Raw genomic sequence first — 11,763 nt, forward strand, 5'->3', positions numbered from 1 at the left:
GATGTCCATTTCTCTGATTCTGTTCCTGTTCTAGTTGTTTGCTTAGTTTTTGTTTTTGTTCATTTTTTTAGGTTCAGTTGCTGATAGTTGTGAGTTTGTTGTCATTTTACCGTTCATAATCTTTGATCTTCAATTTCTTAGATAAGTCCCTTTAACTTTTCATATAATAAGGGCTTGGTGATGATGAACTCCTTGAACTTGACCTTATCTGGGAAGCACTTCATTTGTCCATCCATTCTAAATGAAAGCTTTGCTGGATAGATTAATATTGGATGTAGGTCCTTGCCTTTCATGACTTCAAATACTTCTTTTCAACCCCTTCTGCCTGTAGGGTTTCTTTTGAGAAATCAGTTGATAGCCTTATGGGTACTCCTTTGTAGGTAACAGTCTCTCCTTATCTTTAATCTTGGGTAACTTAATGATGTGCCTTGGTGTTTTCCTCTTTGGGTCCAACTTCTTCGGGACTCTCTGGGCTTCCTGGATTTCGTGGAAGTCTATTTCCTTCACCAGATTGGGAAAGTTTTCCTTCATTATTTGTTCAAGAAGTTTTCCATTTCTTGCTCTTGTTTTTCTTCTCCTTCTGGCACCCCTATAATTTGGATATTGGAACATTTAAAGTTGTCCCAGAGGTTCCTAAGCCTCTCTTCATCTTTCTGAATTCTTGTTTCTTCAGTTGGATGTTTATCTTTTCCTTTTGTTCCAAATTATTGATTTGAGTCCTGGTTTCCTTTCCTTCACTGTTGGTTCCCTGTATATTTTGCTTTATTTCACTTTAGGTATGCATTTGTTCTTTCATTTTGTGACCCAGCTCAAACAGTTCTGTGAGCATCTCGATTACCAGGATTTTGAACTGTCCATCAGATAGATTAGCTATCTCTCTTTTGCTTAACTCTTTCACTAGAATTTTGCTCTGTCCTTTCATTTCGACCATATTTCTTTGTCTCAGCACAGTGGTCTGGTTGGTCCGGTTGGCTGTTTCTTTAATTCCTTGGTTGTCAGAGTTACATGCAGTTTGATTTTCTGGCACTTTCTGGTTGTTTATTGTTTTTAGACTGGTTGTTATCCTCATTTTGGTTGTGCAAGGAAGCGAAGGGTTTCTACCTATGCCTCCATCTTGGCTGGAACTCAGATGTACAGTTTCTGTGCCAACCAACAGAAAATAGTTACTACACCACTTAGGAATGCTTTCTGCAATAGGCAACTAAAAATCTAAATAGCTCTGGCTGAAAAATGAGTGTGTATATGTCACATCAGGAAAAGTCCCGAGATGAACAGCTATTGGCATTGTTTTTACAGCTTGATAATGGCAAAAGTAGCACCTTTTATTCTTTTGACCTTTTAATAATGCATGTTACCTCATGGTCACATTATGATTTCTTTATATTAAGGCTACATACCATATTCTAAGCAGAATGAAAGAGGCAAAGAGCCCCACTATATGTTTCTGTCTCTTTGCAGAAGGAAGATAAAATTTTCTTTGAGGTCCTGCCCAACAGATTTCCACTTAGATCTCATTGGCCAAAATTGGGTCACATGCCTACCATAAATCAATCATTCACCAAGGAGACTAACATTACCATGGCAATATAAATCAGGTATGACTTATCTCTGAGATCAAAGAATTGTTGCTGTTACCTGATAATGAAGATTCTGTTGGCAGAGAAGTAGAACTGTAGATGTCGGACAGAAAACACACAAGTCTTCTGTAAACATCTTATGTGTTGTTATTTATGTTTCCTATATATACAACACAATCACAGTTTCTACTAAGAGTTTAAAAGATAATTTCCCATAGAAACATAATATGCAAGCATCATTGCTTATGAAATCCTAGATGTACTTAAAGTTTCCTTCCTGAAAATTTCTTATTCAGAAATAAAATATTCAGATTTTGAGACACAAAATGACCCCATGCATTTTTTTAATCTTGTGTACATATAAAGTGTTTTTTAAACATTGCCATCAGATATATTTAACAAGATGAAATCTTCTGAGGCTTACTGTGTTAGCCCAGTCTTGTCAAAACATAACAAGACAGATAGTTTTTCCTGACGTCTGCTGCAAGATTGTTAACTTACGTTTCTGAAACTGTAGCATCATAGGTCATTGTTGCACAAAGGTATTTAATGCCATTTATTAAAATCTAGTAATATAAACTGTTAACTTCTTGTAAAACATCTATTAAGACACAGACATACTACTAAAGCACATTTATGCCTTTGATCTTGAGATCTACATAATGATTCTTGCCAGAAGTACAACTTGTACCACAGACTACGGAACAGAAAATCAGTTCTTGGAGCAGTAGCTCAACTTCATCTGAGGGATCCTATTCTAAGAAACTAAATAACACATGCACTTCTTACGTTTTTGTTTGTTTGTTTTTGTTTTTAAAGCAAATCTCAATTTCCTGTTCTGCTCCAAATATATGTGACCAGGTAAAGTTCTGCTCCAGGTCAGACCTGCCCTCCTGTAAGGTATAAGAGGAGTGAGTCCCTGAGCAAATAGAACTTCAGAGTGATAGTTTTGATGAGGAGTAAATCAGACCAATGATGCATGGAAACCACGAGCACATTGGGGATTGTCAGAGAGAGACACCACCATTCTCTCAACAATAGACCTGCAGGACCTCTTGAGAGCAAGATGATGTTCACAGATGCAAGCAAGCCTAGATGCCTTTTGCATTGGCTATGGAATGTAGCAGCCAGACTCACTGAAGATATGTGGTGGTAGCTGAAGTAGTAATGGAAGAGCCCAGGACAGTTTCTAAGCCTGAATTCCAATCCTGAGTCTGCCCTTAAATGGGAAGGTAACCTTGATGCAGCCATATGACAACTTTGGCCACCAATTTTTCTATCTCAAAATGAGACTCCATTTCAGCTTGAAATGTCTATGAATCTGCTGAAGCAATTATACTTTGATTGATGTGGAATTTTGAACTTCCTTAAATGGAATGACTGATTACTAGCAGAACTTTTAGGGTTCAGTGCCTTATCAATATATGTAAAAAGGTACAATGAAGATATTTTAGTTTAAAATTTTCCTCCAGTTTTCTTCACCTGGGATAGATGTACAGAAATGTCTGTGCTCATGTTGTGAAAAGGACATTCTCCCAAACTCACACAAAGATACCTTACAAGTCAATGTCTCTTAGGAGGTAATTAGAGACTTACAGGAAACCTAGAGATATGAATGGGGTAGGCAGAGAAGGGACATCAGGAGAGAGATGTAAGTTCCTGGGGAAATTGTGTGAAGCACAGGGCTGGATCTATGCCTGGGAATCAGGAAGTTAGAGTTCTAATTTCAGCTTTTCCACTGATTCACTTGGGACCTTGAGAATGTCTGGCTCATTTTAATTGTTTTGTGCCTCAGTTTCCTTATCTGCCAATTAGAGTGAGAGTCCTTGGCTAGGTGCCCAGGATTGCAAGAACATACTGTGCAGGGCCATGAAAATACAACCAGTCCCCAAAATGGAAAACATCCTAGTTACTAGAGTTCCTAACTTAAAATGGAAATGTTAACAAAACTAATTCCTTTAATAATCAAAATGTGAATGTGTTAGGAAGCATATCTATCTGGGTGAAAATTAAGCAAATAAAACTATTATAAGGATGTGTCACCCCAGGAATACATAAGCAAAAAGAGATCAGACCTGAAGAGGGATACGTTCCAGGTTTGCTACTTGGCATTTATGTGACCTTGAATAATTTCTTAGCCTCCCACTGTATCCTCATCTGTAAAATGGGAATAATGGCATTCATCTCAGAGGGTTGTGGTAAAGACAATTATAAATGGAAGTTAGTTCTTTTGAGCCACTGGTGGGGTTTGAATTCACAGCCACTGTGTACTTTGCAGTTGATGGTTTCTTTTGTTACAATTTGTCACCCAGACAATTTTAGTCACCCAGAGCAAGGAATTTTTAACACTATCATCTATTGAGCATTTATGATATAGTAGTGCTCTATTCCCATGCTAAGGGCTTTACTTAAATTATCTCATGTCCTCCTCTCAGAAACCTATTACTATTCCTGACACAAAAATGGAGGTAGAGAAAAACCAAGCTTTATTTCTGGCTTCATTGTCTTTCCTTATCCTGCCTTGCTTTCTTTTTCTCATCTACATCTAATTGGCTGTTAGTATTCTCTTAAGGCACCTTAATTTTTCAAGACTAAAGCAGCAACTGACTGAATATGTTTATTTAACATGTTATTTTTGTCATGTTGCTGTCCAACCCTAGAGACCTGCTCTAAATTCCCTTGGATATTTGAGAATAAATCATGCTCACTGGCAGGCTCTGGAAAGAATTGAAAAAAGCCATCCTGAAATTTTCTAAGCAACTTAAAGCTTTAGAAATTCCATTATGGTCATTACTAAAAAGCATTTACATTTATGCATAGAAAAATAAAGTTATTATCAAGAAATCTTATACACAGGCATATGTTCAGAAATCTTCACTAATAATCAATTGTATATATGATGTATACAATTGCCTGTCCTCAGATACCGCACTATGGAATTCTTTCAGTTACCAGAAAGGTTAAATTTAGCAAGTTCTTTGTTACTAATTGTGTAATTAATAATTGTGAAATACTAAAATTTGCCTCAGAGAAGCTTTTAAAATATTTTTTAAAGCAAGGTGATATTGAAGAAAGAATTGATGCCTTTGAGGCCAGATTCAAAACTCAAATCCCTCTTATTTAACTGCATAATTTAACATTTTGAACCTCACATTTTTCTATAAAATGGAATGATTACCCACTTTCTGTGAGTTAAATGAGAATAGTGTCTGATCATAACAGCCAATTGACAAATGTTAGTACCTCTCTCTCCCCACGGAAAAGAACCTCGAGGCAGGTGTGCTTCAAGTCTGTTCTGTAAAGAGATAGGAAATCTCTGCTGCAGTAAAGTCCTTCCCAAACTCCACTGGCAACAGACTCTTTATTTTCAAATAAAAGTAATGTACTTTTGTACATTGTATACTCAAAACACATATACCCATTTCAGGGCATTTATGGGCCACCATTGCCCCCATCCTTTGACCCAAAGTGTGAATGCCTGCTTTAGTGTATTAATTTTGACTTCACCAAATCCCCTTACAAAACAAAATTATATTAAAAATAAAATTATCTGGGTATCTTGTAGTTGAATGAAGGAAAACTGCAGGCCTTTATTTTTTATAGTTTTGGGAAAATGCAGTGTTAGAACAAAACCCCATAGTAGATAACTAAGCAAATTGTACAGAAACTTCACTAAAGGGTTGATCTGACTTGCTACATATTTCGTACAACTTTTAAAAAACAAAAGTTAATGTTAACTTCTGAGTCTAGATCTAAATGAGCAGAGAAAAATTAGAATGACAATAAATCTGTAAGTTCATTTACATAATTGGGGACATACCATTTTTACATATTACTTTATTAGGACATTGAACAATAGATTGAGAAATAGGATATTATAGAAAATATACTCTAACTATTGATAAGTATCATGCACTTTTTCCAAAAGATGTTTTATTGCATTGACTGCAGGATGGCTTCTTGGCACGGAGAGCCTCCATGGAATCACCAAGTTTTTATTCCCTAATCCTAAACTTGGCTGTAATGTTGCTGCTAGCAGTCATCAACTTGTTTGGGGATCTACTTTTGATCTGTTCACATATCTGTCCACACCAAGCAGTTGAGCTGGCTCTGTCCCACTCTTTTGGGAGTAATTTTTTTAATCCTATGCTTCAGTTTTTGTCTATGTAAATCCTTCCAGAAGGATAAAATCTTCTGAGAATTAATTGTTTAGGTGAGCATGTACTATGAGAGAGAATGCTATTGAGGAAAGGGTCAAATTTGCATTCTGGCCCTACCTTTGTAAAATGACGACCTACACTCCCAGATTGGTTTGTAACCCCAGGTGGCATGGAAACAATGGATGAAGTAGCACTTGGTAACTACTAAGTGCTATGTGACTGCAAACTCATTCGATTACTACCTAGTGGTCACCCTAAAGGACTACTAGAGGATTCATTTAGGGAGGATGACTGATATTTGCATCTATCCTTATTAAAAACTTTACTGTTTGTTTAATTAAAAAATGAAGTTCTCTCTTAACATTTTAAACTGCCTTCCTTCCTAACTTTCCTCTTGCTGTTAATGTCACCCCTATTCTCCCTAGAAAGCAAATTAAAAACTCAAAACTCATTTTAGGTTTTCTCTTTGCCAACCTTGAAGTAACCAAGCTCTATGGATTCTTTCTTTAACATCCCTAAAATTTATTCTTCTTTTCTACATCACTACTATTTCAGTTGTGACCCTCTCATTTCAAACTTGGGACATAGCAACAATCTCTCTGCCTTGAGTCTCTTTTTCCTTTTCCCCAAACCTCCACACAGCTGTGTCAAATTCATCTTGATAAATGACTTGCACTCATTGTGGCTGCAGGCTGCATTCTCCTGCTTCAACATCTTTAATAGACTCCCCCCCACACCCCCTCACACCCTACCCCCCACCCCCACACACTGTATGTAAAAAATATTGAGTCTAGCCTCAACCTGCCATTTCAGCCATGGCCACACAGGTCTATCTTCCCGTGGCACTTACTGTGTTATCCTTCCTTATTCCTGGAGCCTTGCTCACACCAGTTCCAAGGTCCCTTCTTTCCTCTCCAAATCATACCCCATTTCCTATGCTTTGCTCAAGACCCACCACCCCACAGCTCACAATGATCTAATTTACTGAAGAAATTCTAACAGTGGGATGTTCAAAGAGTCAGTAATCAATTAACTAACTATGCCTTAATATTGTGTGTGTAGTTGTCTCAGAGTGCAATTAACTTAGATCATGTCATTTACTGAGCACCTATGATACTTATCCATGTTGCCAGGTTTTATTTGAAGGTAGGAATTTTACCATATCCATTTGGTTTCCCCTAGAGCATGGTTCTCAACCTTTCACATGATCAAGAAACAACTGGAAAACATGTTAACAGTTCTGGTTTCCAGCCCCAGAGATGCAGTAAGATCTGGGTGGGGCCCAAATATCTGTCTTCCTAAGAAGTTCAAAGTGATGGTGATGCTACTGGGTGCCTTCAAACATCTCGTATTATGCATAAAACTCTCTTAAATATTTACGGATACTCAGTAGTGGTTTTTTTCTCCTTTCTTCTATTTCAAGCTCATATTTTGTTATTTCTTCCTTTTAGATTGATTTTGAAGATGTGATTGCAGAACCAGAAGGGGCACACAGTTTCGACGGCATCTGGAAGGCCAGCTTCACTACCTTCACTGTGACGAAATATTGGTTTTACCGCCTGCTCTCTGCCCTCTTTGGAATACCAATGGCACTTATCTGGGGCATTTACTTTGCTATTGTTTCTTTCCTGCACATCTGGGTAGTTGTACCATACATTAAGAGTTTCCTGATTGAGATTCAGTGCATCAGCCGTGTCTATTCCATCTGTGTCCACACCTTCTGTGACCCACTCTTTGAGGCTTTTGGCAAAATATTCAGCAATATCCGCATCAACATGCAAAAAGAAATATAAATAACTTTTTAAGGATAGAAGTATACCTGATTCTTTTTCTCCTTTTAATTTTCTTGGTGCCAATTTCAAGTTTTAAGTTGTTAGTATAGCAAAAATATATGAATGAATTTTTCTGACTGATAACCACAAAATCATTCTTTCAGTTTTTGTAACTATTATTTGTCTCTTCTGAGCTATTCATCTATTGTATTTGGTGATCAGAATTTTTTAAACCCATTTAAAATGTTTTCCTTATATTTTTATTTGCCTGTGGGTCATAGTGTTATTGGCTGAGATAGGAACCTGTTGCTGAAAGATAATTTGAGAGAAACATGAAGAACCAATGACCTCAACTGCCTATTCTAAAATGATCATTTTATGGTAAGGGAAGAATGCCAGGCTATGGCCACTGATTGTACAGGTATGTGGCTGGTTCTAAACAAATTCTTCCCTCACCATCTAAAGTGTTAGTGGATTGCTGCCATTCATTTTAATGATCCAGTGGGATCTAGTGATCTTCATCAAATTAGAAAATGTACTCTGCATTCACACACTCTAATGCCTTACCTTTCTTTAAATTTTAACCTGTGATATTTTCTGTGCTTGAATATTTTGTTACATAGAAAATGACACTTAAGTGCCTTCCTGTTTTTCATCTTTTCCTTCTCAAATAGGGTCGGTCAAACTAGCCAACTTTAATTAGGTAAGCAACTTCCGTGGAAACCAAAATTAGAAAATTTATTACATTGTTCTCCACACTTATGTCTGACTCTGAGAAGTCAGATGAAGTTCATGTATGCACTTGATCATGCACCATCTTTATCCATATTGAGTATGGTCCACATCAGCTCCATAAAATGGATTAAGGTAGACAAATGAGACTAAGTCCTCTCTGGGCTGGCACAAATAAAAACCAACTTTCCCTGCCTCTCATCAGCTGAATGAGGTCAGCATGTCTATTCAGCTTCATTTGTTTTTGAGAATAATCAGACTTTCCTGACTCCAAACTAATCCATCACTGGGGTGTTTCAGTGGCTGAACATTGTGTTCTCTTTTCAGCTGATCAGTGGGCCTCCTGAGGAGGGCTCATAAAATGGAGGCCATTGTGTGAAACTGTCAGAGTTGTTGCAAGTGTTACCCCTTCAAAGTAAAGCACTTGCAACCATCTATTATGCTGTGACACATGGCCCCTACTCCTGCCAGGAGCTTTGGAGCTAATCCAAGCATCACTTTGCTCAGAGAGAAGATGGGGGAGGATACAGTAATTAAAGACTGTAGTAGTTTTGCTGGAATAAAGTCAAATTCTTCTAAACTCAAACTGAGGAATGTTACCTGTAACCTGAGTCATACAGAAAGCTGCCTGGTGCCTCCAAAGGCTTTTTTATTCCTCCTGCTCATATTAAGATTCTGTCCTTGCGGAATTTACTTTTAACCTTCAGTTATGCTTTTACTTTTTGTTTCATACACCTGTTGGAACTCTGTTTTACTTTTTCTTTTTGCCTCTTACAGTTTTCCTGAGATTTTATTTACCTAGTTGTTACCTACTTTGAACTTTTGCATTTAAAACAGACACTGGCAAGGACATAGTTTTACTTTTAATCTGTGTACGTACTACATGTACTATACTGCATACTTGTTAAGTGTAAAGATATTTTTATCTTTATATGGGGAAAATCACTTGGGAAATTGCTTTATGATTCAATCTGTAAACTGTGTATCCCAAGACATGTCTGTTCTACACATAATCTCAGTCCCTTGTGCAAATTATGTGCTGGTCCAAAGGCTGCTGAAATTTTATATGCCTACTGATATATTTTACACTTTTTTATCTTGCATGTCCTGTAAAGCTTATAAGTCTACACAATAAAAATGTTTAACAGTTCTACAGTCAGCTTTATTATTTTTCCCCAAAACAGATGTATATGTGTCAGTGCCTGTGTGTGTAGTGTCATGCACATAGTGAGTGTGCACATCTGTAGGGTGATTGTGGGGGGGTAGTAGACTTCCACTTTTCAAATATTACCGTTGTAACATTGTAATCATTCCCGTGTAAGTGGGATCTTTCTTCAAAGGCCATTGCCATTCATGAGTTATTTTAGATAAAAGTTATCATTCATAAGCAAGATTTAAGTTTGCACAATGCTTTGTGTCATCTAATGTGAGCCCCTAACAACTTTGTGTGATGGATATTCATAGTCTCCTTCAGTAAATGACACGTAAGACATTTTGCCATGTCGTAACTGGAATTTTTTAAACAGCACATTTAGGAAACAATTATTTTTGGCCTTGGGTAAGTTTAAAATCAGAGCTTTTTATCAGTCAGTGTTCTCCAGAGAAATAGAACCAATAAAAAATATATATGAAATTTACATGAATATAGAAAGAATAATATATATTTACTTTTCTCCAATTTTTCTCCAATAGTTACATAATAGTAGTTAAAACTTATAATAATCTCTGCTTACCAAGCATTATTCTATATAACTTAATATATTTGTTCATCTCATCCTCCCAATAACCCTATGTGGTATGTGCTATCATTATCATCTCAACTGTGCCGATTAGGAAATTTAGGCACAGAGAAGTAAAATAACTTGCCCAAGGTCACACAGATAGCAGTTGACATGGAGACGGGCTCAGAGTCTGGGATCTGAACTGTTGCAATAAACCACAATTACTGGAACAACCAGAAGCCAAGTTGTGTCTCTACTGAAAACAAGTAATGCAGATTAAAACATTTTCCTTCTAAAATCTAAAATTAAATTACTCTCATGGACTTACCCAAATTGAAGCTAATCAACAAAACAAACAGATGAGCCAAAGAGAACCAGAGACATGGAAATAAAGAAAAAAATTACAGTGACCAGAGGAGTGGGGGAGAGGTATAATGGGGAAAGAGGGGGAAGGGGAAAGTATAAAACATATATAGAGGACTCATGGGCATGGACAATAGGGTAGGGATTGACTGTGGGAGCAGGGTGGGGGTGCAGGGCAGGGGAGAGCAATGGGAAAAAGGTGGGACAACTGTAGTTGAACAAAAATTAAAAAATAATAATAAAAATAAATATTTAAATATAAGCATAATTTTTTACAACATAAAAAGTGTTTTGTAATAGTGTATACTCTATCATATTATAGTTTAATGACTTTCAAGAGACTAAAATGACCAAGCGACAAGTTGATGTACAGACTCCTGGACAAAAACTTCAATGATGGAAAGAAACAAACTTTTTGAAATAATAAGATGACAGGATGGTGGTGGAATTGGTAGATATTACACCCACCTCCACTCAGGACAAAACTAGAATTAAACAACTAAAATTAGAATTAGACAACAACTAAAATATAGAGCAAGCAACCTGAATAACAAACTGAAGACTAGCTGAAGAGAAGTCTTATAAACAAGGATTTACAGAAGCAACCAGACATCCCAGAAGAATGTGTCAGCTGAAGGAAGGTGCCCCCTGAGAAGTGTATGGTTTCAACCTCAAGCCAGGCTCCCCAGTCCAGAGCATTAAAGCCAAGAAGAGGTGCCCACATAACATATGGCTGTGAAAATCAGCCGGGATTCTGTCTACCAGGGACAGCAGACAGGAGTTGGCTGGAGACTCAGGCATCTTCTTAAAGGGCCAATACACAAAATCTCATTCACAACCACTATCCCTGGGCTCCAGCAGATGAGGGACAGAGCAGTCTAGTCACATGAGGACAGTCTGGGGTCTGTGGCTCTGGAAGGAGAGCTAAAGGGAGAGCTGCCATGATCCCTTTGCCAAGTCACTGTCACACTGCAGATGCCACCATTATTTGACAGAGCACTCCCCTCCATAAGGCATTAGCCTGGGGGGAAGCAATAGCCCCACCCTCTGGACTCCTTCACCCCCCCACTCTGAGGTGCCTGTGCCCTGCTGAAAATTCAGCTGCCTGGGCCAAAAGCCTAGTATGAATCAGGGATGTCAGTGACTAGGTTATGTGGCTTTGGGGTGGGAGGCATTTCCATTTCCCCAATTTCCCATGAACCTGACTGGTGCCTCCCCCTAACAGGAGATCTGCTAGCTCTACTCTCCAGGCTCCATTCTTTGGCTCCAGTCTGCCACAGTCTGGGCAGAATCCAGATCAGACTGAGTTATGTGGCTCCGGGGCAGGGGGCCACTCCATCCAAATTCCCTCAGCTCTGACTAAAAAGTCCCCCCACGGGAGATCCACTAGCACCATTTTCCTGACTCCTTGGTGACTCCACTCTGCTGAGATCAGGCT

General features: G+C 38.0%; 1 protein-coding gene across 4 annotated transcripts in view; it reads left to right on the forward strand.

The window, feature by feature from the left end:
• Positions 1–9,394, forward strand: part of CAV1 (caveolin 1) — a 35,472-nt gene extending 26,078 nt beyond the window's left edge. For 3 of the 4 annotated variants that reach the window (XM_028525875.2, XM_028525873.2, XM_036010829.1), the window contains exon 3: positions 7,189–9,394. In XM_028525875.2, the coding sequence (XP_028381676.1) occupies positions 7,189–7,530 (342 nt within the window). In that variant the 3' untranslated portion in view covers positions 7,531–9,394. The remainder of the gene's footprint in view (positions 1–7,188) is intronic. The other variant, XM_028525874.2, reaches the window with a different exon arrangement.
• The last annotated feature ends 2,369 nt before the right edge of the window (positions 9,395–11,763 follow it).

The sequence above is a fragment of the Phyllostomus discolor genome, chromosome 10, assembly GCF_004126475.2.
Source record: "Phyllostomus discolor isolate MPI-MPIP mPhyDis1 chromosome 10, mPhyDis1.pri.v3, whole genome shotgun sequence".
NCBI lineage: Eukaryota > Metazoa > Chordata > Mammalia > Chiroptera > Phyllostomidae > Phyllostomus > Phyllostomus discolor.